This window comes from Nasonia vitripennis (genome assembly GCF_009193385.2).
Source record: "Nasonia vitripennis strain AsymCx chromosome 2 unlocalized genomic scaffold, Nvit_psr_1.1 chr2_random0002, whole genome shotgun sequence".
Taxonomy (NCBI): domain Eukaryota; kingdom Metazoa; phylum Arthropoda; class Insecta; order Hymenoptera; family Pteromalidae; genus Nasonia; species Nasonia vitripennis.
The window spans coordinates 753,917-779,998 of NW_022279608.1; the positions used below are offsets into that span (position 1 = coordinate 753,917).

Sequence of the window (26,082 nt, forward strand, 5' to 3'; positions counted from 1 at the left end):
TGGTTGTTCGACGATTTTCTCGACTACCTGCTTTCTAACACGCTTTTTGGAGTAGCTGCTTTCCGAGACTTTTTCTGGAGTAGCTGCCTCCTGAAAAATTTTTCTTGAGTAGCTGCTTTCCGAAGCGATTTTCTGGACTAGCTGATTTCCGAAACTTTGTCTGGACTAGCTGCTTCTCATTCTCGGCCGTCGATATATAGTATATTTCTCAAATGATTGCAAATAAATAATTAAAAATTAGGCTTACTTGCAAATGTCTCTTGCGTACTCCTTTTTAAGTTCCTTCTTCCTTTCGGAAGAGAGACTAAGTGCTGTCTATCAGCGTACTCATCATATAAAGCGCGAGTCAAAATTATTTTTAGACGCTGCGATCGTGTGTGCGTGTGCATCAAGCGCTAAAATCTGTTTCAATTAGGTGGCTAGAGTCAATTTGCAGAACGTTGTTGTACTTTGCGTGAACGATATAATTGATAGCGGTGAGAAGAGCCATGTTTCAAATCTTACTTTTTTGCGTATGTTACCCGAGCTCACGAGATTCCAATGTATGGCACAGTGTACCGATAAATCAGAAGTGAAACCAAAGGCCGTCAAAAACGTGCCTTTGTAATAGTTGTAGCCATTGGTTCCGAAACCTTTATTGAGAAATTACACGCCTGTGCCTGTGTATAGCGTTTGAAAAGTGTCAATGCATAGGTTAGCTTAGAAGTCGTTGACACAAAGAGAATAGTATATTGTGCAACTAGGGGGGGGGGGGGGGATTGCCACTACCCCCTTTTTGCACACCGTTCTTTTTATGATAAGTGCACGAATAGGCTACTTATCATGCATATAAGAGGAATGGGAAATTCAAGGACTTTTCAAAGTAAAACAATATAGTATATTGAAAATTTTGAAAATTTTGAAAATACTCATATAGACACACATCCATCGTATAGGCTGCAGAGTGAGGAAAAAACTACTCCCTTGAAAAACTCGATTTTCCATTCATTTTACATGTATGGAAAGTGGCCTTTTTCGCTCACGTATCATGAAAATATAATTTATGGAGAAGTGTTGAAAATTAAAAGTGTTCAACTTGTGGTTTTCGTTGAATGCTTTGTTTTTCACAAATCCCAAGATTATTCTTTTTGGCAGCTGACCGTGTATAACGTAGTCGATCGAACCGCCTAATATTACTGAGTAAGGAGTAAACGACTTAACTTCGACTCTTGTTATGAGATATTTACCCGTGGTTTTCGATAACGCTTGCGCATAAGCTGGTAAAACTCCAGGACTGATTTTTACTCTTTGAATTATGAGCGTAGCTACTCTGATGCTGACTTTATATTTTCCATCGTCTGTCACGTCTATCAGACAAAAACAATCCTTACTTCTTACTAGACGTATGCGCATTCCTTCACTGTTAATTAGCATTTTATCCTATTTAAACAGGTTGTGATGTAGCTGTCCAATCATGTCAAAGTATCGTCGATTTTGTATAAAATATTTACGATTTTTTAGCCCTTTATTCACGGTCATAGGTGCTGTAGCAGTGCTCACTGCATTAGTTGGTGCATCGGAAGCGCCGTTTGTGTCGTACCATAAACTCGCTGCAGCCAGAGCATAGTTGAGAAGCGTCTTGATGTACACTCTGTAAGGATGGACCTAATTAGTCAGTAAAACAATTTTCTGATTGAATAAAACGTCAATCTAATTAAACATTGAATGCATGAAATTGTTGATCGGGCCTACTTTAACGTCTACGGACATTGCGGGAGTCTCGTCAGCGGGTACGATTTTAGCTTGAACATGAAGCAAAGTGTAAGTCAGATCAAAGTAATGCTCGCCATCTACTGGCATGACAAACTCTAAGAGTGCGTCAACATCATCGCTGAGAGACGACACAGGCTTATAGTCTAAAAAGCTGCTTCCAATAGACATTTAGGTGACTGGAAGCGTGAAAAGATCCAGCTCGCTGGACATGCATTCCGTCAAGTGAGAATGTAAAACTGCCATTTCTACTCTAAACTACAAATACGTCTAGGACCAAAAATATCCGTAACGCTTATCAAAGTCTGCTGATGCTGCTGCTGAGTACTTCTCTTTTTAGGCCTCCTTTTTGTTTTTCTCGTGACTCTCTTTTTCCGCACCGCCGTATGTTGTTTGCGTTTTTTGCTAGAGCTGATTGTACTTGATGAACGTGTCTTTCTCAATTGACGCCTTTGACGCATCGCGCGTGATTTATAACCTGAGCCTTTCACCATTTCTGCTATATTTTCACCGGCTTTTTTTTCAAATTTTTTCCAGACTCTTTAGCTCGATATTTGAACTTGTCCTTGAAATTCAAGCCATTGTTTGCAACGTCTCTCAACACGTAAATTCCTGTGCGCACAGCCTCTTTCGTGACATAACGTTGCACACTTTCTCTCTTTCTAATGATTACGTTTAAAGTGAAGCGTAATCGTCAGCATTCCATATTCGAATGTTATTCGAACTCCAAGCTGATCCCTTATATCTACATATGACAATCGAGCGAGAACTGTGATGTAAAAGTAGACTGTAATGAGCAGGTGCAAAATGTCTCACGATATTATTGCCGGATTTGTACTTTGCACTATCCACGGAAACTATACGCAGATAGATAGATAGATAGAAATAAATTTATTTGTGGTTACAAAATTGATACAAACGCAGACAAGCGTTTAGAGTGCTATTAGGCACAAAATCTTCATAAATACAACAAAAAATACAAAGAATACGCACGTCAATAAATATACAAGTTCACTTTATAAATGTAAAAATATACAATAACAACGGTTGATGATCAAGGATCGCATAAAGTAGAAGTGGAGACAAATCTTCGCATCGCCGTCTTAAACGCATTCAACGAGGGCAACCGTTTAATGTCGCTAGGTAAGACGTTCCATAACCTCGCTCCACGAGCCTTGAACAAGTGAAGGCCTGTATCCGTGCAGAAACAAGGCACGACCAACTCTCTACCCTCACTTCTGGCAGACGTACGATCTAAATTTGTTACGAAGAGGTCACAGAGATAGGAAAACCTCTTAATGTTAATGATTTTATAAAGAAGCAGCGAGGAGAAGTAATCTACTCGCTGCTCAACAGCAAGCCAACGCAATTTATGCCGGTGAGGGAAGATGTGTTCATACCGGCTGACCCCACAGATATAGAGCACCCCTGCATTCTGGAGACGCTGTAGTCGAACTCGAAGCTCCCTGGACACGTCGAGGTACATAAGCGAGTAGTAGTCTAAATGTGGAATAATCAGGGCCTCTGCTAGCTGTTTACGCAGTGCCTCAGTAGTGCAAGTCGGGAAAAACTTTAAACCATAAAGTGCACGATTTATTCGTTTTGTTATGCACTCGACGTGGGGCTTCCAGGAGAGCTTAGAGTCCATGACTACTCCAAAGTTCTTTACTGTATCAGTAAAGGGGATGAGAGTCCTGGCCTCAAGCTTAATACCCGGAATATTAAGCTCGTTCAGAGCATTGACATTCTGAACAGACTAAAAAAAAATAATGAAGACTTAGTCTTCAGAACGTTCAGATAGAGGCCGGGGGCTCTCGCCCATGCTGACACCAAGTGGATGGTTATCTCACCGCATCAGCCAATCGCACAATACCAAGATCAAGCTCAGACATTTCCACTTGCGTGTAGATTCGGAGGTCATCTGCATAAAGCAGATGCTTAATGTAACTGATATTTAGCGTCCCCGCAATGTTATTAATATATAGGCTGAAGAGAAGAGGGCCCAGAGCCGAGCCCTGCGGAACCCCAAGGTTGGTCGAAAGCCAGTCGGACTGTCCAAAAGATAGTAGAGCAGCTTACGTGTCACCTACAGTATGTAGCTTGCATATGTCTGTGTAGACATAGAGCTTATCTGGAATGGCTCAAAAAAGCGATGCTGGTTTGTTTCCTAGCGTAACAACACTGCCCATTGACGATACGATAAAGGTGCCGTTTTTTCGCCGAGTCTCAAAATCTTCGAAACCAAAATACGGCAAATTTAATTGTTAAACGTTGTCTGATACTGATGAAGGCAGGCACACTTACGCTGTAGCATGTAGTAGCCCTTTTGAAAGGGTGAAAGCTTAAGACGCAGATGATCGTGAAATGCCGCTAATTTATTTATTTCGTTGGCTAGTTGTTCGATCTTGCCGTAAATACCGTGTGAAAAAATGCATTACCTGCTCTTCGTTTTCCGACTATTTAAACGTGTAAAAGGCGTCTGATTCTTAAATGCACGTAATCAAGCTCAGTACGTGAATTTCGACGAGCGCAACGGACTAATTTTCGCTGAGTCTGAGCACGCGCGAAAGCTGTGTTATAAAGCAGCTAGTGGCGTTTTTGTTGCAGTACATCATACTGCTAAGCTAAACTAGATAAAAATCGTCTCGGTTCGTTTTTAAATTTTTTGTACTACAGAGGCCTTGATCCACGACATACGTTTCGTGCCAACATGAGCGAGCTCCCCGAGATAGAAAAAGCCGTCAATCTCTTTGCCGTTAAAATCCTCCAGGATAAATGTTGTTAAATTCTGTTTGTTGGATATACGCTTTATCTTGAAAACTTACTCGCTAAAGTTTTTCTCGTATCCCTTTTCGAGAGTATTTTTCATGCGACTAATACGCACGTAAGATCCGGGCTTGTATTTATTCATTACACCTGACGCCATCTTTTCGCGGTTTTTGTAAGTCGATTGCAGACGAGCCCTCTTCTCTTAATTTTCTCGCGCTTTCGCAGCGTTGTAGATGCATACGTCACAGGGTCGCATCTTAGTACCGCTGTGTCGCGTATAATTGTAAGCGTCGATAATTTTCTGCACTACGTCGACTCACGATTAAGTCTTTTCACCACAACCGCTTTGATATTAGGATTTTGAGCTGTACGGAATTTGATGTCGCGTTTTTTCAAAAATTCCTGAAACTTTGAGCCTACAAACTCCTTACCCTTATCGGATCGTGAGAGTATCGGAACGCGTCCCTCGCTGCGTTCGAGTATTTGTCCAAAGGCTGCGGTAACGTTGGCGGTTGACTTATCGCGTAGAGGCTCTATTTACGCGTGTTTACTTAATACATCTACCACCACTAGTAGGTAGTAGGATCCATCGTTGTGCTCTTTAATCGTGGTTAATTACAGCAAATCGCACTCCCATACGTCGTCGATGTTGCTTACGTTGTAGCTTAATTGTGGAAATTTACGCCTACCATGTCTGTCTGTCTGAGAAGAGTATAGGCGTCTTGATTACTAAGCTTAATTTCTCGTCAAAGTAGGCTATGTCGGTAATTCGTTGCTGCTGTTGCTAGCGTTGTGGATTTCTATTAACTCGGCAATGCTCTCTTCGGTAGGCAGTCGTTGTTTTGCTGTATTATTCGGCGCTGTCAAATTTTTACCGATTTTCGGTATTTCCGGATTTCCAAGTAGCTTTATTGGTGTATCGATGGATTTGGCAAAGGGTAGCGGACGATGGGCACTTCCGACTAATCTAGTGTTTTTTTCTTGCGTGCGACAACGTCGCTAATCAGCTCTATAATGTTAGAATCTTGTATGGGCTTGCCGTCTATACTGACTCTGCCAGTGCTATCCCACTTAAGACGATCTCTGGCAACGGTTTTCCAGTGTTCTAGCAGAAGGCGCGTTTTTTGAGCGTAACTCTTGGGCACGCTGTCGAGTATAATTCCGGATAGATTTGTCGCGCGAGATGCTGAATCTGAGCTTTGTCGCGCGGATTTTTAAATATTATCTTTTACTTTCCCTGGTAAAAAATATTTTGCATAACCAGAAAGACCTTAAATTAAAATGATGAGACGAACGCAAGAACAAATCGAGAACTATATCGTCCGGTGATTCTCGCATCAAGTCATCGAGAATCAGTAATTTTTTCATCCCCGTATCCTCGAACTAATCGCTTCGCTGCGGAAGACTCTCTCAAACCTTGATCGGCACAGCAGAACTCCTGCCAAATTTGAATTTGCTGCGGTAGGTTTCTTGCAACTTGGTTATAGTACAGCAGAACCCTGTCGAAGCGAGCATCGCACGTCTGCGGTAGATGCCCCAGAAATTTTTCAGAAACCAGCTTTTCCTAGCTCCTGTCGGTCCTGCTATGAATGCCATAAAAGGATGCTTCTAACGCGTATTCATGTTTTCGACTAAAGCGCTTTCTTCCCGGAAAGTGCTTTTCATTATTAACCCTTGGCCGCGGACGGCGGCGGGCACGTGTAGGCCGCGTATACGTATGTAATCACGTGGGCCTCGTATACGCGTATACTCACGCGGGCCTCGTATAAGCGTATATTAGTAGCACAAGTATTAGCATATATCCGCAGCAGTAGCGCGGACGAGTCGTCTTTGCGTGTACATGTACGGCTCGTGTATAAGTATATTCGTCCGCCGACTGATGATGAGCGTACACCGCGAACAGTTAGAAAATTGTAAATATTTTAGATTGAATAATAATAATAGTCGAGTGACTTTGACGTGAATTTTTTTTAATACATATGAAAGGTTTAATCGTTAATTATTATTGAATGAGAGGGTTAAAAAGACAACGCTGAAACACTCGCAGAACAATTTAGATTACATAAAAACTAATACAAAAACGAAATTCTTGGCGACGAGGATAAAAGTAGAATTTTAGTGCGTGCATTTTGAGCGACAAGTCATGTTAGAACAGTTTTCCTGAAATAACAGTACATTTAACGAAAAAGTGTTACCAGAGTTTAGAGTGCTCTAGCGGGTACATATTCTTGGCATAGTTAATGGAGAACAAGCCAAGGACCGGCTGGATTCAGAAACTTGACAAGCAACAAATAATCTAGGAGTTATCTGCGAGAGAAGTAGACTTTGAAGAAACAGAGAAGTTTGATGTCCTTCGCGAAAAGCTTAGGGAAGCTATAAAAAGAGAAGCATTATTGGACAAGGTCAAGGCTAACTCAGAAGAAACCACGGAGCAGAGCGATAATAATTCAGAAACTGACGAGGATAATTTTTAATCAGGAAATTCAAGTAGTGATTCCGATTGAGAGGACAGCATGGCGAAAAGTGTTAAAATAAATTTTAGCCTGGAGCAAGATGATTGGGAAACGTTCATGGAATAGCTCGAATTTTACTTTACCGAGAAAAATATGACGGATGATAAAAAACAAGTAAGCTCGCTAATGACGCGAGTAGATCAAGAATCATTAAAATTAATCAAACAGTTGATTTCGCCAGAGAAAATAAGCGACAAACAATTCGAGGAAATTAAGAAGGTAGTTTCCGGACATTTTAAACCAGCACCATCAGAAGTGATGGAAAGGTGCAATTTTCGTTTAGCGAGACAAGAGGCTAACGAAAGAGTCGTAGATTTTGTCGCAAGACTAAAAAAACTAGCCTTAAATTGCAAATTCACGGATGTAAGTGCAGAACTGCGGGACCAGCTAGTGTGTGGTATTCGAGATAAGGATTTAAGAGTTAAGTTGTTTAGTGAAAAAGACTTAACGTATGAAAATGCCTTTTAAATAACAACTTCGTTTGAATCGATGATCAACAACGTGACGGCATCGATAAACGTACTAGAGAATAAACATCAAAGAGAAGAGGTGTTTAAAATTCGTAACGAAAAGCAAGATTATAAAAGAAATGGAACGAATGATACGAAGAAAATATTCAAATGCTACAGTTGCGGAGAAGAAGACCATATGAGCAAAGAGTACAAGTTCAGAGAATACGCAAACAGTCGCGGCGGTATGAAGGGCCAGATAGTGAAAGCATGCTGGAGCAGAGGTATCGAGAAGAAAGCCAAGGTACCGTCAACAAGGTCGACGAGGAACAGCTTATCTGACAGCCAAGCGTTGCATTCGAAATCATCATTTAGAAGAGATTTTTTTCACATACAGTTAAGTAGAACCGAGTGCGAAAATAATAGAAACCAAGCCGAAGTAAATAAAATTGAAGAAGTAGATTTAGTCGACCTAACCAAGCAAATATTCGGAATTATTTAGTAATTCTATAATAAACGCAAAATAAAAATCTATCTGAAGAAAAACGCAAGACCGGTAGCACTAAAATGTAGGCATGTAGCGCATGCATTAAAACTATTGCTAGAGAAAGAGTTAGACCGACTAAAAAAATTAGGGCACTTAATAGAAGTGGATATTAGCGAGTGGGCAACGCCTGTTGTGCCGGTCTTTACAAGCAATGGATCAATTCGAATATGTGGGGATGTTAAAATAACATTAAACGAATTCATAATTATAAATAAACAGCCATTACACACAATCAATAACATTTTTGCGAAATTACAAGGAGGCGTGTATTTTTCAAAATTGTTAACTATTATAACGCACAAGGGGTTGTTCAGGTACACGAAAATTCCGGAAGGTGTTTCGCCTGCGCAAGCAGATGTGCAGCGACAAATGAATGAGTGCTTGCGAGGCCTCGAAGGAACAAAGCGTATCTTGACAACATTTACGTGACAGGTAAAACTAAAGCGGAACACTTGGAAAGATTGGAAAAAGTTTGTAAGCAATTACAAGACTGCGGATTTAGACTTAATGTAAAAAAGTGTAAACTCATGCAGAAGCACATCAAAGTTTTAGGTTTTGTCATTGACGAAAAAGGACTGCATAAAGCATTAAGTAAAGCAAATGCGATGATAAATGCACCAAGACCATCAAACACGAGACAATTGGCCTATTCTCTTGGATTAGTCAATTTTCATGCGCAATTCTTAGAGAACAGATCGGCTATTTTGAAAGTGCTATATGATTTGTTGAATTGCAAAACATTCGAATGTTAAAACGAACTCGAGAAAGCGTTTGAATGGGTGAAAGGCGAGCTAATATCTTCGAGAATATTAGCAAATTTCGATCCGATAGAAGAGATCATGTTAGTTATCCGCGATTTTATCGCACAAATACAAAGATGGTACAGAAAAACCAATAGCCTACGCGTCTAAAACAATTCAAAAGATCAACAATAGACAAGGAGGCAATGGCTATTGTGTTTGGTTTTAAACGTTTTTATCAGTTCATATTTGGGAGAGAAATCATTTTGCGCACGGACAATAAAATAAGACTTTGCAGCTCATCTTAGGACTGAGAAAAGGAATTCCTATTACCGCAGACAACCGGTTGCAACGATGGGCATATTTCTTATCAGGGTTTAGATATAGGATAGTATATGTTAAATCAGAAGCGAATACAAACTACGACGCACTTTCGAGGTTGCCTGTGGAGGATGACACTGACATAATTGACATTGAGTTTGCAAACGTTAATTATTTCCATAAAAGCACAACTTTTATTGAAAAGGGTAGCAATAAATAAGTAATTTTGTATTTATTTTTCTCTCAATACCTTTTTCGCATTTTTAAGTTATAATATTCAAATAAAAATTATTCCTTAAATGTTTTCATACGTATTTTAGAATTGACATGCGTAAATAAATTTAAATTTACGCTATTCTTATTACTTAATTCACTATTTTTAAAGTAATACGCATTTAAATAAGTTTATTTTTCCATTATTAATAACTAATAATTATTTCATCAATATAAACGTAACAAAATTCTTTATCCGAAAATTCTCCTAGTAATTTAGTTAGTACTCTTAGAAATATTCTTGGTGAATCAATTAGTCCATATCTGACCCTTTTGCTTTCTCTTTGAGAAAGCTTTGTAATAGTGAGATTTTCAGATTTGTTAAAAACAGGTTGGAAATCCATTTTGAGGATTACAGAGTTCAAATCAAATTTTTAGAAAATGTCCGTATAGGTGTGTGTGTGTGTGCACGCGCGCGTGTGTTTATACCGTCATAATTCTGGAATCATGTGACTAATCGTATAAAAATTTAACATGCATGTATGTCTTCTGATTTTGACTATTTTAGAGCGATTTTATAAGTTTAATTTAAAACTAGCAATGGTCACTTACGCACGCTGACGCTCATTCAGTTGCATTTCGGTGAAGACTCAGTTCAACATGTGTATTGTAAATGAGTACATTAGAAATAAATTTCTTATGATTTGAATTTCCAATTAAATAATTGTTGACATTGTAAAAATATTGTCAATTTTATATTATAACAATCTTCAAGGTAAAATTGTAACGGTTGCCAGTGCAATTAATGCACATTACAAATTATTTCATACTTAAAAATAAGTAAGTAGATGTATATGAAATGAATTTATTATTTTCTTATTCTTTAGTAGCGGTAAGATTGGTAAATCTTAGATATTTTAAACGTTAACATTATCTTGAATGATCTGATATAGTATTTTACTTGAAATATTTTATTATCAGAAGCAGAATAAACGTTTGGAAGGCTACGCAGGTTATACTTATATAAGCACTCTCCTATTGTTTATCAATGACGTCCACGCATGTGCGACAATATGTATAAATAGCGTGAAAATTTGGTTTCAGTGCTCATTCTGCTCTGACCTTTGGAAGCTGTAAGATCGGTAAATCATAGATATTTTTAACAATAAAATTTTTTGAAATTTTTCAATATAGTTTTTGTAACACATGTTACGAACGAAGAGGAGACAGAGTTAAAAAGCGAGATAGATACACGACAGGACTCGAACTTACGAATCCGAGAGCCTGTGTTCTAACCACTAAGCTAACGTCTACGATGCATCCGAAGCGCATGCATCGCAGTACGACTCAGCTGCCCGACTTTTATCGCTGACTCGTCTCGCTATTCGCGTTGCAGACGTGTGCGTCTGTGACACACATGCACGATTTCTGCGATTTTCGACCTAAAAAGCGAGCTTAAAGTGTTTTTTACCTGGTCTAGAAAAAGCGGACAAAATAGTATATTGTGTACCAAGAACGTAAAGTAGGCTTTATAGGCTAAGTGTGAAGTTTGTAGTTCGAGTCAAGACGAGTTAGTTTGAGCCGAAGGCTCGTTTACGAGCCGCAGACGAGTACTGCGACCTTACAAGGCCTAAAAGCCCACTTAGCACTTGGTGCACACCATATTTTTTGCAACGCATGTACTGATTTCCGCGTTTACACACACACACACACACACATGTGTACATGATCACATACATATACGTATTGTGACGGCCGCGGCGAGGCAAGATATAGACAGAGAGAGTGAGAGCATAGGTAGCGCGGTTGCCGCCTGGCCGCACAGCGTTGGCGAGATATGACAACGATATGCCGACGGCCGGGAGAACCGCGACTAGAGTTAGTCTCGCTGCGCCATCCACACGAGTAGTTCGCGCTACTGTATACGCGGATTTGTTGTGAGTCCTGCGAGCATCTCGAGAGCGAACGATATTCGTCCGTGCGTTACCGACGAGTTGCTGCGATGCCCGTCCGAACTGTACATCTCCACGTCCGAGACTGGACCACGTCCGTTGCGTCAAGTACTACTGCCACTACCGAGTTGTAAGTACCTGCACTCTCACTCTCTCATGTCGACAGGGTAATATCTCTCGTCTCACTTTATCGTTCGTCGAAGTGTGCGGTGTTTGCACCTCCGTGTATAGTTACTATTGAATATACATTTCCTTATCTAAACTTCTCGTGTGTTATTTCCTACGACCCGACCTACGCCGCCTCCGCGTGCTCGTGTAAAAATACGTGCATGATCTGAGTCGGCCGAGCCGTGCCTTCTGCACGCCAGACGTTAATTTACAATAAACAGGGCCCTTCTGGCCCTGGTTATAACACGGCAGGAAAGTATTAACCGAGTGTTATAGTATATTTGATGTGAGCTACTGACCATTTTCTTTAAAAAATTTTAGCGGGTGTTTCTTATTTTTTTTGTCCGCATATGCGTCTAAAAAAAGGTCTAAAAAAAGTTACTTTATGCCCGCTTAATAGGTACGAAAAACGCGAAAATAGTACTTATGTTACAGTTATATATGAAACGGTACTTATGTAGACTTTTGCGGACTTATGCCGACTGGCGCATAACTTTTCGGGAATGTCCGAACTTAAAACTTGACGTGTGTAGACAAAAAAAGATATTTGCTTTAGCACCGTGGGTGTTGGGCAGACACTCTCATACATACATCGTGACTTATGTCGTGCACTTTGGCTCTAACTATTCGGATGTTCTATGTGCGAAAAATAGCAAATCCGGCATTTTAGCTTGATTTTTACTGTATTTTAAATTGATCATAATTTTGCACCGGACCATCCATTTTTGATGATTTCTTTTTTCAAATTGAAGGTTTTTTTCTGTACTTTTCAGTTCCGGTATCAGAAAATTACTTCCAGGTTCAGGTGTAAAGTTATGATCTACGCAGTGAAGCCATCTTTCTTGCATTACCTGAAATACCGTAATATGCCCATAAAAAATGTCCTACGGTCAATTTCTTATATTCGCAGACGTTTTACGTCATTTTTTAGCATATAAAACAAGGTAGCAATAAATGAGATTAAATTTAATATTACATATTTTATTAAACAATTAAATAAACATTTGTTTTATAACAATTATATTGGACATATCTGTAATGAAAAACAAAATTTTATAGATTTTATAGATTCGAGAACACAAAAATTTTGTTTTTTAAACACTTAACCAGCAGTTTACGAATGATATCTTTCCTTTTAACATTTCGCACATCAGGAACTCTATGAAACTTGAAAAATGTTTCTTTTTTTCCTTCTGTTTTTTCTAACATTTCATCTTCAAATGTATCGTCATCGATATCAGTGACTACTTGCCCAATACATTGCTTTCCTTTGTGTAATATTGTTGTCAATCTTACTAAGATAAAATCTTCTTCTATTATAAAACGTGTTTTTTTCGGTCAAATCTTTGTCTACAGATTTACATCTACATGATATTTCTGCACTTGAGGTAGAAGGCTTGACTATGTTGTGAAAATCGCTTTTTGTATTTAAAACGGGCGCTTCGTTTCTGGATTTTATTGTTGCCCTAATATATTCATCCCTACTAGTTTTACCGTAAAACTTTGCAGAAGCTTCGGCCACTAACTTAACCGTTCGCTCAACAGCTTGAGTATGATTAGGAAACTTGGAAAAATCCCATTTTGTGCTATTTATTGCCTTTCTCAAATTGTCTGATGATAGTCCAGACAGTATTGGTGGCGGTGTTATGGCTGTAGCATTCCAGTTAATCATATCAAAGTAGTTTGAAGCCTCCTTATTCAAAATTGGTACACGAAAAGTACATAGCCCAACTTGATTTGTTTGACGGGCATTTAATATTATATGTATGCCTCTCTTTCTGATTTCCATATTTTTGTCAGTAATCATACTTAATAAAATATTTTCGGGGTGAGCAAAATATGCATTACGACATATAACTGGATCGATTATTTTTAAGAGTTTTTCTGAAAGATCTCTCGTTAGTTTTATAAATTTATGAAGATGCCTGGCTCCGTCTTTGATTGACGATTCCCTCTTTACAGAAAAACAAAATGGTATATATATATATAAACTTTCATTATGTAATTTACAAAATCTTTCAAAGTATTTGTAGGATTCTTGGTGCTCATATATAATCTGAGGACCCTATTGGCAGTTGTAAGCCAACGAGCTAGATTGAGAGGCCCTGGATTACGTACCGCCAATTCTGATGAACAGTATCCAAAGTGATGGCTTTATAGCAATCATACAAATACTGTTGGTTTTTGCTGAGGTCTTGGCGGTTTTTTAAAAATAACTTTTCTGCACCTACAATTTTTGCAAATGCGACAACTTCAAGAGTCTCACACTTTTTTAACTGTCTACCAATTGGTCCTATGTATACTTCAGGACCTGAGACACGTCCATCTAGACCTTCGAATAAATGCCTCAATGAAAGTTCATTGAAATGCAAAAGGCATATTATCCACTGCAAAGGATAATTCAATTTTTCTTCCAGGCATCTTATAATCTCACTTTGCCATCCTGTATTAACAGGGGTACCGTCGCAACCCACTAGTTTCATTTCAGCTAAGCTAAGAAATTCGTGCTTATCGAAATAATCATATATCGATTGGCATATCGAATGTGCATTGCCGGAAGTTGGAGTTAAATGGGTCAAATATTGTGAATTGGGTTCTTGAATTAAAGAATAGTGCTCCTCCTTAATAGTAGCACGATAATATTTATTGCCCCGTTTCATTTGACAAATTGTGTTATCGCGACATCCATCAAAATAAATACCTTCTATAGGCGATAGATTTGAATTATCTTTAAGTATTTGAGAAAAAACTCTTTTTTTTTTGAGATTGCACAGAATATTCAGAAGGCTCGGGAGGGTCATCTATATCATTGTTTCCATAACCAACGGTTTCTTTCAGTGGTTGGTCATTTTTCCATTTCATCTGTTTACGATTAACTGGCGATTGGTTTTCATCTATTGAAACAGATGTATTCCTTTGCTCGTTCACTGAAATAGAACTTATGAGCATTTGCCTTGAAGTTCGTTGATCTAACGATCTAAATTCCTGTACTTCTATAGGAACTTTTTTTCTGCGACACAAGAACATTTGTTCATAATGTCTGAACATTTACACGAAGCTACTTCAAAGAGACTAGAACAATTTTTTTTTTTTAATTCAAAGCATTCTCTTTCATAGCCAATCGCTTATCACCAGATATTATGTAAAGTTTCATAGTTACTTACGTATCATGTAACTCGCAAACTTTTTGAATATCTCGTTTTTTACTAACAGTTAGAATGGATAATCTTTGGTATATCGTCATCAGTTCTGCAGCTATACGTGCTGCGATTTATTTGAAAGAAGGTTCTTGTTTATTTCCAGATTTTTTCATGATCGAAACCCTATAAAGATGACCAAGTCTAATTACATCCTCTTTAGTTGGAAGCAAATCTCCGAAGTCCTTAGGCTCGCCGAACAATGGGCATAACAATAAATCCATTTCGAAATGAGCCAATATTCCTTATCTCCGAATCGTTTAAATATTAATCAAAATAATAATTGAACTCAGTTGTTTATTATCCATATTTTATTGTGGTAAAGAGGCAAAGAATTACTATCGATATTATTCCATAAAAAAAATCTTTTCAGCTACCGTCACGATGTTTAATTAATTGTAGACATAACAACCTTTAAAAATTATTTTTTTGTCAGAAACTCATGATTTTTTAGTCAAATTTTTAGTTTTTGTTTGCCGAATAAGAAGCTGTCTACCTAATACAGGTGCTTTAATACTTTGAAAGCAGTTAAACCACGAGTGAGATTTATAACAGACAGCCACATTTTTTTATATAATTACAGTTAGAATAACTGTTCTAGTAGTCGAAAATGATTGATTTTTCTATAGAAAATTGTAAAGCCTGTTTTGTGCAAGTTACTACAGAATCATCATAAAAGAAAAAATAATAATAATAATTATTCCACAAGATTTGCTACGGCAATCCACGTAATATTAATTTTCTTCCTTCCTAAGGAAGAAAATTATTATCTATCGTTTTCGGATCAATGATTTGATCATCCACCCACGATTGATATAAATTTTTTACGATGATTTCGTTCGTCTAACCGCTATTTATAAAAATACACTGTAAAAAATATTTTTAAGGCAATAAGTATAAATAATTCACATAGAAAGAAGTATGAAAAATTCATTTTTGTTAAATATTTGAATGACTGAATTTTGTCCGGAATTGATTACCTGACCTGGCAAAAGTAAAAAAAAATATTAAAAAATACTTACGAATATTGATAAATACTGATAAATACTTCTACATAAAAACTCTAAGAATTCTTTTTCGTTTGAAAAGAAAGCTTTGTATTCAATCCTTCATGATTAATTATGGTCATATTTGAATATGAAAATAATAATTTCAAGTCTTTATAATTTTTTACGTATGTTTAGCGTAATTTAATGTAAAATTAATGTGCATTTATATGCTGTACCATATATGGTACATCAGATTCACATATATACAAAAATAATGAATGGTTAAGTGGTCAAATCGTAAGTCTACCAATCTGAAGGTCTTGCGTTCAAGCCCAGGGCTCAACGATTTTTAAATACCAAAATTTTAAAAAATTGAGTTTGTTAGAAAAAAATTTTAAAAAATAATTACAAATAATGAAATATTTCATTGTAAAATAAATCATAATAATAATAATATCAAACTTCGTCAGAAATAAATAATTACAAATAATAACAAATAATGTCACTTATTTCTATCAATTTCCGAACAAAATTTTAAATATAAATGAATAATGTTGAATAATATTTGATAAATTATAACAAAAAAAAAAAATTCTTTAAAGAATATTGAAAAAAATAAAATTACGGTAAATAATGACAAATAAATATGTCCTAATCTGGACTACCAGTAACTAACATTATTTGCTATTATTTGTTATTATTTGTTATTATCCATTGTTATTTATTTTTATTCGATTTTATTATTCATTATCGCTTGCTGTTTATTAATATCTTTCATTATTTGTTGTTATTTTTTATTATTTCCTGCAATTTAAAAATACTTCCACCAGGGTGTGAATTGTCAGAATTGAAACATTCTAATATAGATCTTTTAATTAAAAAAAAAACACCATTTCAAAAAGTCATTTCAGTAACAAAAATTAGTGATTAATTAAACATCCACGGAATATAATTATTTATTATTGAATTTATATTTATCATATAAATTAATTTAATATATGTCTGTTTTGTGTGACAATATGGTAATGTAAATTAAATTAATCATTTCATACATTTTTTATGTTGAATATTTTTTTCGATATTTAATATTTTATTGTTTTAAATGTTATTTAATAACACAGCCCCACAATAAAAAAAAAATTGTAAGTCCCAAAAACTTGACCACGGTACTTATATGTTTTTGGGATCGCTGAATCCGAATCCAGGGTCATTTTAACCCCATCAGATCTTAAGTCAAGGTCAAATAGGGGTCAAATTATCAAAATACATTAAGAAAAGACTAAACCATGGTATCTTGGTGTTTTTGGGGTCGCTGAATGCTAATCCGGGGTCAGTTTAACCCCATCAGAACTTTCTCAAGGTCAGTTGAAGGTCAAATCATAAAGATTCATAAAAAGTAAAATCAAACCATGACATTTAGGGGTTTTTGGGGTCGCTGATTCCGAATCCAAGGTCAGTATAGTCCCATAAGGTTATATTTATGGTCAGTTCAAGGTTAGTTCAAGGTCATGGACGTAAAGAGAGTGAAAAAAATAGTTATAAACTGAAACAATGCAAAAGGTAATGTAAACCATAAAGCAAAGAACAATATATAACCAAATACTTAAAAAAAAAAAAAAAAAACATAACTACGAAAAGTGTAAACCGATTTGCACTATCCGAATTTTTTACGATTTTTATTTTTTTGTATTAATACAATATAATTTGATAACCTTCGCATTATTATATTATCTCGTTTGAAAAAACATAAAATAATTAACATTTATAATTAATTATTTATACTTTTTAAACACACAAACATATACACAGTACACACACGGAGAAAAGTGGTAGGGCTTGGGGACAGGAATGGCAACCGGAAGTGCAGAAAGTTGCACCGAATGGCTAACTTCAGACCACGGCGCGTAGAAAATAAATTTCTATAGTCCGTAGCGCGAGAGTCGCTCTTCTGCAGTGCGTTCTGCTAGGCGCATGTAAACAGCTGTGCATAAATCCTCGCAGTGTACGCGTACTTGTTGCTCAAACCCCTTCTCGTGCTGCTAATAGTTGTAATAGTGTAGTGTTGTAAAATGTGCGAACAAAAGCAGGGATTCCAGCAGTTGTGGGTGTATGGGAGATGCTGCTGTTTTGTGAATTGCCAAGTTGTAAAATGTGTGCTGCAGCAGTCGAGCTCATTGTTTCAGATGTTCTGGACCATCGCTGTACTTATTCTCTTGTACAGAAGCTATTGCACACTTGAACAAAACTGGCGATTGAACAGTCTGCCTTTCACACAAAGCTCCAAAATCAAGATGTTAGGTTAGGATGCATTTAATATTTGCAACGGTTGAGGTGATGACTGAGAAGAGTTTATCGATTATGTTGTGACTGCCAAAGTTTCATTAGACGCTGGTGCAACCTGATGCCATCCCTGGTGTCACAGAGACTTCATGCGAGACCAGAATCCAGAAAAAAACAACGTTGGATTAGTCATTCATCAGTCAAGCGTATGATACATGTATAGCTGGATATTTTTCTACTTTGACATAAATTTTGCTTGCTTAATATGAAATATTTATTGCAGTCATGTATGCACCTACCCTATCTGACTCTGTTGAAAAAATTTGGTCTGGAAATCCAATTATTATACGCATAAAATGGTTCACCACTGCCTTGAATCGCTCATTAATGAGATGGGGCATGAGTTGTTCAAAATTCTGGTCACTGTGGTACAATGCAGGAATAGTCTCAACAATTCTACTGTTTCCAATATCGATAGTAGTCATTTTAAAAGTGACACTTAACATTTGGCTGTACAATTCAGCATCGCCAAATGAAAAGAAAGAACTAGTATTGGAACTTATGGTAAATTTAATTGTATTTTTATTACCATTCTATTATTAGTGTTCTTGAAAGTTATAAAAATAATTTAATCGTCACCAGGTTCCAGGAGTTGACATTCCTTACAATGAGATGGGATACTACGTGCTCTCATTAATATTATGCAGTGCTGTGCATGAGATGGGACGTGATATGGCAGCAGTTAGAGAAGATATTATGAATACAATTTATTATTACACATAATAAACATAAAAAATCCACTGTATACTCAATGCTTGTAATAGCGTTGACGGTTTCTTTTTACTTCCCGTGCAGCATCTAAAAAATAAATTCCATTATAATTAACATATTATGTTCGGACCCTATTGGAAGGACGATTGAAGTCGATTAGATCACTTATCGACTTGAATAGTAATTCTTAGCGCACGAGATAAATCAATATTATTATTTATGAACCTACTCCAATCTAAAACGATTCCTCCTTACTTGCGGAAATAATCCCCATAAGAATTTTCACTTGCGGATTTCCCGTTTTCCATTTACCAAGAAAATAAAATCGCGGCGCTAAATTTGTATTTTCCTATAACTATACAAAAAATCGTTAATATTAATATTTTTTACACGAATCGATTTCTCCTCATTTGCGGATTATGTAGAAATTATCATTATATGGATTACCTGTCAGAATAAATCAAAAATAATGTTATAAATTTTCACTCTTTCCGAGTGTATCTCCGCGGCCGATATCGCGTACGCGAAATAAAATTTAGCGTGCGTGAAACTTTTGTAGCGTATGCGAAATCAACAAACAAATTTTCTAGAAAGTTTTTGCATCGCTACTGATTAACTTTTCTACCTGACTATAACTAAAGAAGGGGTTTGAGCAACAAGTACGCGTACACTGCGAGGATTTATGCACAGCTGTTTACATGCGCCTAGCAGAACGCACTGCAGAAGAGTGACTCTCGCGCTACGGACTATAGAAATTTATTTTCTACGCGACGTGGTCTGAAGTTAACCATTCGGTGCAACTTTCTGCACTTGCGGTTGCCATCCCTGCTTGGGGAGCGTGATGCTGTCCCGACGGACAAGACTGCTTGATTCACCGCGAGGCGGCGTGACCTACGAGCTGCTCAGCTGTACTGGCACGCGCTGCCGCCATGTTTCCGACCACATTCCATGCGGCGGAAGAATCACCTCGTGGGGCCGTGATTGTATCAGAAAGCGGCGTGATCGACGACGCGGTTTTGTTTAGTGCTGTCAAAAATTACGCTGACGTTGTTCCTGAGTATACGTGCTTTATATTATATAGTTTATAATGGATGATGAAGTGAAACAGCTTTTGGAGATGTGGAATCTACCAAATCTTTTGTACTACTTTCACAGTAAGTATGAGTAAGTATGAGTGATTTATGAGGTTAAGAGTTATCGTTTTGGCTACAAAGTTTTTTATTTGCGTATCTTAACTTATATTTTGCAGTTAGTAATGTAAATATTGATAAGTTTAATAAGTTAACTGACGAAGAAGTAGATGACATTATAGTTCAAGATGGCAGTAAAAGAACTTTTAAATTATACTATAACGTTTACAAAAGTATGAAACTAAATGATTCGACTGAAGACTTAGAGATTCCGTCCCGTAACAATAATTCATCCTCCGGAAATTCACCAGATGATATCTTGGCTGATAATCCGGAAAGTATTATTTTAATTGACTGTCAAGATAAGACAACTGTTGATAGTGAAGTCTCTGTTAGTTATACCGATCAAGAACCTACAAGTGGCGAACCACAATCAGCTGATTCATTTGCTTCTCGAAATTATGCAATAATTGCCAAGGAATTCGATATAATAGAGAAAGAATTTAGTCAAAGTAAATCAATAAATAATTGTGTAATATATATTAAAAATTTAAATTTATCTGGTGTCTTTTGAAAAAACATATACATAGCATCACATTCTGTTTTTATTCTAAACTAATTTGATCATTGTTAATATGCTTGCAGTCCAAAAAAATAAGCCGTTGTTTCAGCTGCTTCATAATAAAGATAATCTAATAAGAAATTTAATCCTACTTAAATATGCAAGAGATAAAGATATCAGTGAATTCAGGTCGGATTTAAATAGAATTATTATTCAGGATGAAATGATTAAAACTAAATATACAGTTACCCCTTTTAAGTACGATTTGCTTCTAAAACTTTTGTTTTCGAAATTTTACAAAATATACGGAATTTTTTATTTAGTTCTATTTTCTTAATGTTATATCTAATAATCTCTAATAATCTATGTTAATATCTTTTTCTAGAATAAGTGGCGCTGTATTTAAATCTATTGCGTATGCTATAACTGAAATTTTTCCAAAAAAAGGAGTGTATATATTTCGAAAAATCATACATTCTCAAAGAAAACAGTGAAAATGTTAAACCCCTCAAAGTAAATTCAACTGCCCTTCTCTATCACGAATATCTAAAATGGCGAGAGCATATACGAAAAGTTGGGATTCAAATATCTCGTAAAAATACTGCAACTGACATGTCCACAACTTTAGGTGATGAATTAATTATAAAAAATGATATATCACGTAATATAACTTATAGCTAATGAAATATTTGTACAGATTTAGACGCAGAGGTATTAGATATATCTATTTTATTAGAAGAAATTGATACGAGTGATTTAAGTATAGTTGAAAAAGCGACAAATGTTTGGAAAGAAACGTACGCATATCGCCGCATGAGTTTATATGAAAATAAAAAGGGTATTGATGCAATCGATCATTTTAAAGTGTTAAAAACATCACTAGCTTCCTCATTAGTAAGTAATTTAATTTTGAATTATAATAATAAAGGTTTCACTCAAACATATATTTACATTTTTTTCCGAATTTCATTACAGATATCTTCAGATTTTGTCGCTAAGTTTGATAGTATTTATGGCGCTGGTACAGACGGTATACCGTTCGTAGATCGGTTGATCAGAAAGTGGCCTATTATTTCTAAAAAAATTATTGATCTTGCCAACAATTATTGTAAGGCTAACAAATGCATTGATGCGAACGACGAGACAGAATTTGCTGTAGCAAATTATATGAACGTCAATGATGTTTTTAGCAAGAATACAGTTTCAGGTAGTGAAGGTAGGTTTCATCTAAATAAAATAACGTTTTTTTACATTATACATATATACATAAACTGGTAGATTACAATAATCCATTTGTAATCAATCAACATTTCAGAATATACGAACGCGCAGGTTTCTTATTGATACCATATTCACTGAGAGGTCGCGGGTTAAAAACGAAAATTGGATATTCGTGGAAACCGGCGCAACATGATATTCCTGGTTCATTTATACAGCACATAAAGGTACGTTAAAACATTTTATAATTTATCCTGACTTTATCGAGTCAATTTCTTTAAACATTTATGTACGTATTTTTTGTGTAGGATCATACAGAACTCAGTGAATTGGTAACTACTATACAGAATCGATATACAGGATTAAGCGTACAGCCGTACGCAGTTCTGTGTGGATCCTTGAAAGCACCTCAGTGTTATCATGCTGTTATTGGCACATACATACACGATTTTGAGAACATTATCAGTTGCATTGATTACATCTACAAATTAATGTTGACGCTGAGAATCGAATTCCCAGTAGTTTGTAATCACGTCTGGTCTTTGTTGCAAAAGCACATATACTGCATGGAACAAGAAAAAAAAAATTTGGTAATTCCCAGATTGTGAAATTGATCTGTAGCATTGATTAAGGATTGCGCACGTTTATTACATATGTAAGTGTACATATTATTTTTTTAAATAGATCTCAACGAAGAAGTTATAAAGTTAACATGTCAACTGTATGCGAATCTTAGCATATTGAAAACTGAAGTTCAATTTATAATTGAGCTCATTGAAAAATTCGTAACTGATGCTTACAATCCATTTTTATTAAAGCGGTTGAATAAATCTTTGTTCAAAGCCGTCAGTGAAGAAGTTTCTGCGAAATAAATGTATTTCGACTGTATAAAGATCCGTTTGAAATAGTAAGTTCTGAGTACAAAAGAATATCATTATATAAAAAACTAGGTTAATATGTCGAGCCAAAAATTATAGCAGTAAACTCAATCATAAAAGCGAAAATGGAGGAAAATAATATTATTCTAAAAGAATCAGATATCCCTTTACTGGAAGTAGATATTAAACGCGCGTTTAAAAGATTATTGCAACTACCCGGACTATTTGACGCTACGTTGTCATACATGAAGTTTCTAAATGAAGAAAAACATCTTCTAATAAATTTTGTACAAGGAGAATTGTGGCAAAAGACACTTAAAACGTTTGACAAAAAGGGTATTGCATTACCTTTAATTCTGTATTTTGACGACCTAGAATTAAGAAATGCGCTGGGGAGTCACGCTGGCCATAATGCGATTGGTGCAATGTATGCGTCAATCCCTTGCTTGCCACCTACGTTTTCATCTAAATTAGAGAGCATTGTATTGGCTACATTGTTTTATACAAAACATCGTAAATTGTTCGGAAATTATTTGATGTTTCAAAATGTTGTGAATCAGTTTAAAGAAATGCAGGAAAATGGCATACAAATTGATACAGCTAATAAAAGTTACGACATTTATTTAATTCCATGTTTAGTAGTAGGTGATAACGAAGGTCTAAATTCAATTTTTGGATTCGTAGAATCATTCTGTTCAAGATATTACTGCCGTGGATGCTACGCTACTTCTGAGTGTGCAAAAACGTTAATTAAAGAAGAAACATCTCTATTAAGGACAGTGCAGAAATACGAAGAAGACATTAAGCATTTCGATCATCAGCAACCTGGAATTAAACAAAAATGCCTATTTAATGATTTACTTAATTTTCACTGCATCGAAAATTTTACTGTTGATGTGATGCATGATTTTTATGAAGGGGTGTGCAACTATGTCATATCGAAAATATTACTCATATCTATATATATATATATATATATATATATATATATATATATATATATATATATATATATATATATAACCGACAAAAAATATTTTACAATAGACTACTTTAATTTTAAATTGCAGAGCATAGATTTTGACTTTGAGAATGATAATAAAACGCCTGTAATAAGTCTTCAATATTTACAAAATAACGAAAAATTAAGATTATCCGCATCCGAATGTCTTTTTTTAACGAGATATCTGGGTATTATAATTGGTGAAGCAGTTCCAAGTGATTGTGAATATTGGAAACTGTACACAAAATTGAGAGGAATTGCACATATTTTGATCTCGCCTGTTTTATCACAATCGCACATTTTTCAATTGGAAATGTTAATAACAGAGCACCACAAACTTTATATAAAATTATTTGGCGATCTCAAGCCGAAATTCCACTTTCTTCTGCACTATGTAAAAGCAATATTACAAAATGGACCTGTGGTTAAATTTTCTTGTATGCGATACGAATCCTTTCACAGAAAAATTAAAGAGTCGTTGCATTCATCTGCGTCAAACGTAAATATTTTACAAACGATCGGTAGTAGATATGAGTTAAGTTTCATGTATTTTAGTATGAGTAGATATAAGGAAAAAGTTATTATATATGGTTCCAAACAGAAAGATAATTTTGATCAAGGTTTTTTTCAATCAGTAAAGACGAAAATTTGCTTGAAAAATTGCACGGTCAATGACATTACTTATAAAAATGAGATGTGTGTCCTTATTGATGTATCAGATGATGGCCCTGTATTTGGACAGATAAAAAAAATATATGTAGTCGATCAAAAAATAGTATTCAACTGTAGATCACTTGATACTGTTGGTTTTAATTCACACTTTTTTGCATATAGTGTTAATGTAAATAGTGACGAAAAATATGTATATTGCGACAATCTAATAATAAGAACACCTTATTTACTTTTTCAAAAAAATAATTGTAATTTTGTTTCTACTCGACATATTGTATAATTAAAACAATAAATACAGAATGAAAATTATATTTTTATTACGTGTGTGTTCATTAGAATTTCATAATAATAAACAGTTGCTTTATATATGTCTATTCGTTATAAGCACGTGACCCTATAAACATCCCTATAAACATCAGTACTTTTCAACTACATATATATAACACGAAACGGAACTGTGTTGCGGATCGCGCCGCTCTTCCAGCCGATCACGCCCGTGCGGGGTGATTGATCCGCCTTGTGAGAAGTGTTCAGAACAATGGCGGCAGCGGGTGCCGGCCACAACTGAGCGTGAGTACGTTAGCGCCGCCTCGCGGTGAATCATGGCAGTGCTATCCGCCAGGATCGCATCACGCTCCCCGAGCCCTACCACTTTTCTCCGTGCACACACTTGTATGTAATGGATTATATCAAATTATATCAAAACTTTGTAATCTTAAATAAAATATAAAATATAACAATGGGAACAATACTTTTCAAAAATTAGTATGTGTTCTAATATTAGAAGTATTTGAGTATACACATTTTCTGAGTGTAAATCAATCAAATTGAGTAAAGCTTTCACATGCTACAGTAATTATATTCAGCATTAATAAATTAGATATTAAATATTCATAGCCAAAATGTGTTGAATATCTAATAATAAGTGAAATTAAAAAATATATATATAATCACAGTTTATTTGTAAAATTTATTCATCATTTTTAAATCCTGCAGAGTGGTTACTAATAAAGTATAGTTTATGTAAAACAATTTAGCTACATGACCAAAAATTTATTTTTACCGTGACGCTTTTGAAGCTTTTTTCGGAAAATAGGCTAAAAAAAGAGCATAAATCCACATTTCAGCAAAAAAATTTTATAAGGTTTGATTAAGGATTGGTTACTTTGGTTTTGATATTAAGTATAAACAAAAAATTTTAAGTATTAATTGTAAATGATTTTATAGATAAGAATCGATAATATTTCTTATCGATTTTGTGTCTAACTTTTAATACCATTCTTTGCATTAGAATCTGATAAAACGCGGTAAAATTGATATAAATCTCCCTATTGCAAAATCTCACGAGAGATCTTACATAAGATCTCACCTGAGCTCTCACCTGAGTTCTCATGTCAAAATCTCATCTGTAATTTTGGTCCGGAAGATGCTGGATCCTCTTATTTAATAAAAAATAAGGTTTTTAATATTGAAGTCGCCTATAAGGAGGTGCTCCTACTCAAAAAACTAGGTTTCGAAGCATTTAAGATGTTTTATCGATTTTTAAAAATTTCTCATCTGAGATCTCACCTTAGATATCACCTGATATAAGAAATTGACCATAGGACATTTTTTATGGGCATATTACGGTATTTCAGGTAATGCAAAAAAGATGGCTTCACTGCGTAGATCATAACTTTACACCTGAACCTAGAAGTAATTTTCTGGTACCGGAACTGAAAAGTATAGAAAAAAACCTTCAATTTGAAAAAAAAAATCATCAAAAATGGATGGTCCGGTGCAAAGTTATGATCAATTTAAAATACAGTAAAAATCAAGCTAAAATGCCGGATTTGCTATTTTTCGCACATAGAACATCCGAATAGTTAGAGCCAAAGTGCACGACATAAGTCACGATGTATGTATAAGAGTGTCTGCCCAACACCCACGGTGCTAAAGCAAATATCTTTTTTTGTCTACAC

At 35.6% G+C, this 26,082-nt stretch overlaps 3 protein-coding genes across 19 annotated transcripts in view; all 3 read left to right on the top strand.

Moving 5' to 3' along the window:
* LOC100680429 (protein unc-79 homolog) overlaps positions 1-26,082 on the top strand; it is a 2,400,004-nt gene that overhangs the window by 80,547 nt on the left and 2,293,375 nt on the right. The gene's annotated exons all lie outside the window — the stretch shown is intronic.
* Positions 17,458-20,299, top strand: LOC116416257 (membrane-bound transcription factor site-2 protease-like). Of its 2 annotated transcripts, none has more exons than XM_031923969.1 (3): positions 17,458-18,104; positions 18,171-18,451; positions 18,530-20,299. In XM_031923969.1, exons 2-3 carry the CDS (start codon positions 18,173-18,175, stop codon positions 18,668-18,670), a joined length of 420 nt encoding a protein of 139 aa, XP_031779829.1. In that variant the 5' UTR covers positions 17,458-18,104; positions 18,171-18,172; the 3' UTR covers positions 18,671-20,299. The 2 variants fall into 2 exon arrangements, with proteins under 2 accessions (XP_031779829.1, XP_031779828.1); XM_031923968.1 differs by having other exon boundaries at positions 17,469-18,093.
* Positions 20,730-23,391, top strand: LOC116416258. Its single transcript, XM_031923970.1, has 5 exons — positions 20,730-20,978; positions 21,048-21,244; positions 21,326-21,566; positions 21,666-21,795; positions 21,877-23,391. The coding sequence occupies exons 1-4, from the start codon at positions 20,963-20,965 to the stop codon at positions 21,692-21,694; spliced, it is 483 nt and encodes a 160-aa protein (XP_031779830.1). The 5' UTR covers positions 20,730-20,962; the 3' UTR covers positions 21,695-21,795; positions 21,877-23,391.

Coding starts and splice junctions, on each gene's coding strand:
- LOC116416257 (XM_031923968.1), top strand. CDS start 18,009: ATGCCATCCCTGGTGTCACAGAGACTTCATGCGAGACCAGAATCCAGA. Junction 18,094..18,170: donor TAGTCATTCATCAGTCAAGC/GTATGATACATG, acceptor TATTTATTGCAG/TCATGTATGCACCTACCCTA. Junction 18,452..18,529: donor AACTAGTATTGGAACTTATG/GTAAATTTAATT, acceptor AATCGTCACCAG/GTTCCAGGAGTTGACATTCC.
- LOC116416258 (XM_031923970.1), top strand. Junction 21,245..21,325: donor CATCACTAGCTTCCTCATTA/GTAAGTAATTTA, acceptor ATTTCATTACAG/ATATCTTCAGATTTTGTCGC. Junction 21,567..21,665: donor TACAGTTTCAGGTAGTGAAG/GTAGGTTTCATC, acceptor TCAACATTTCAG/AATATACGAACGCGCAGGTT.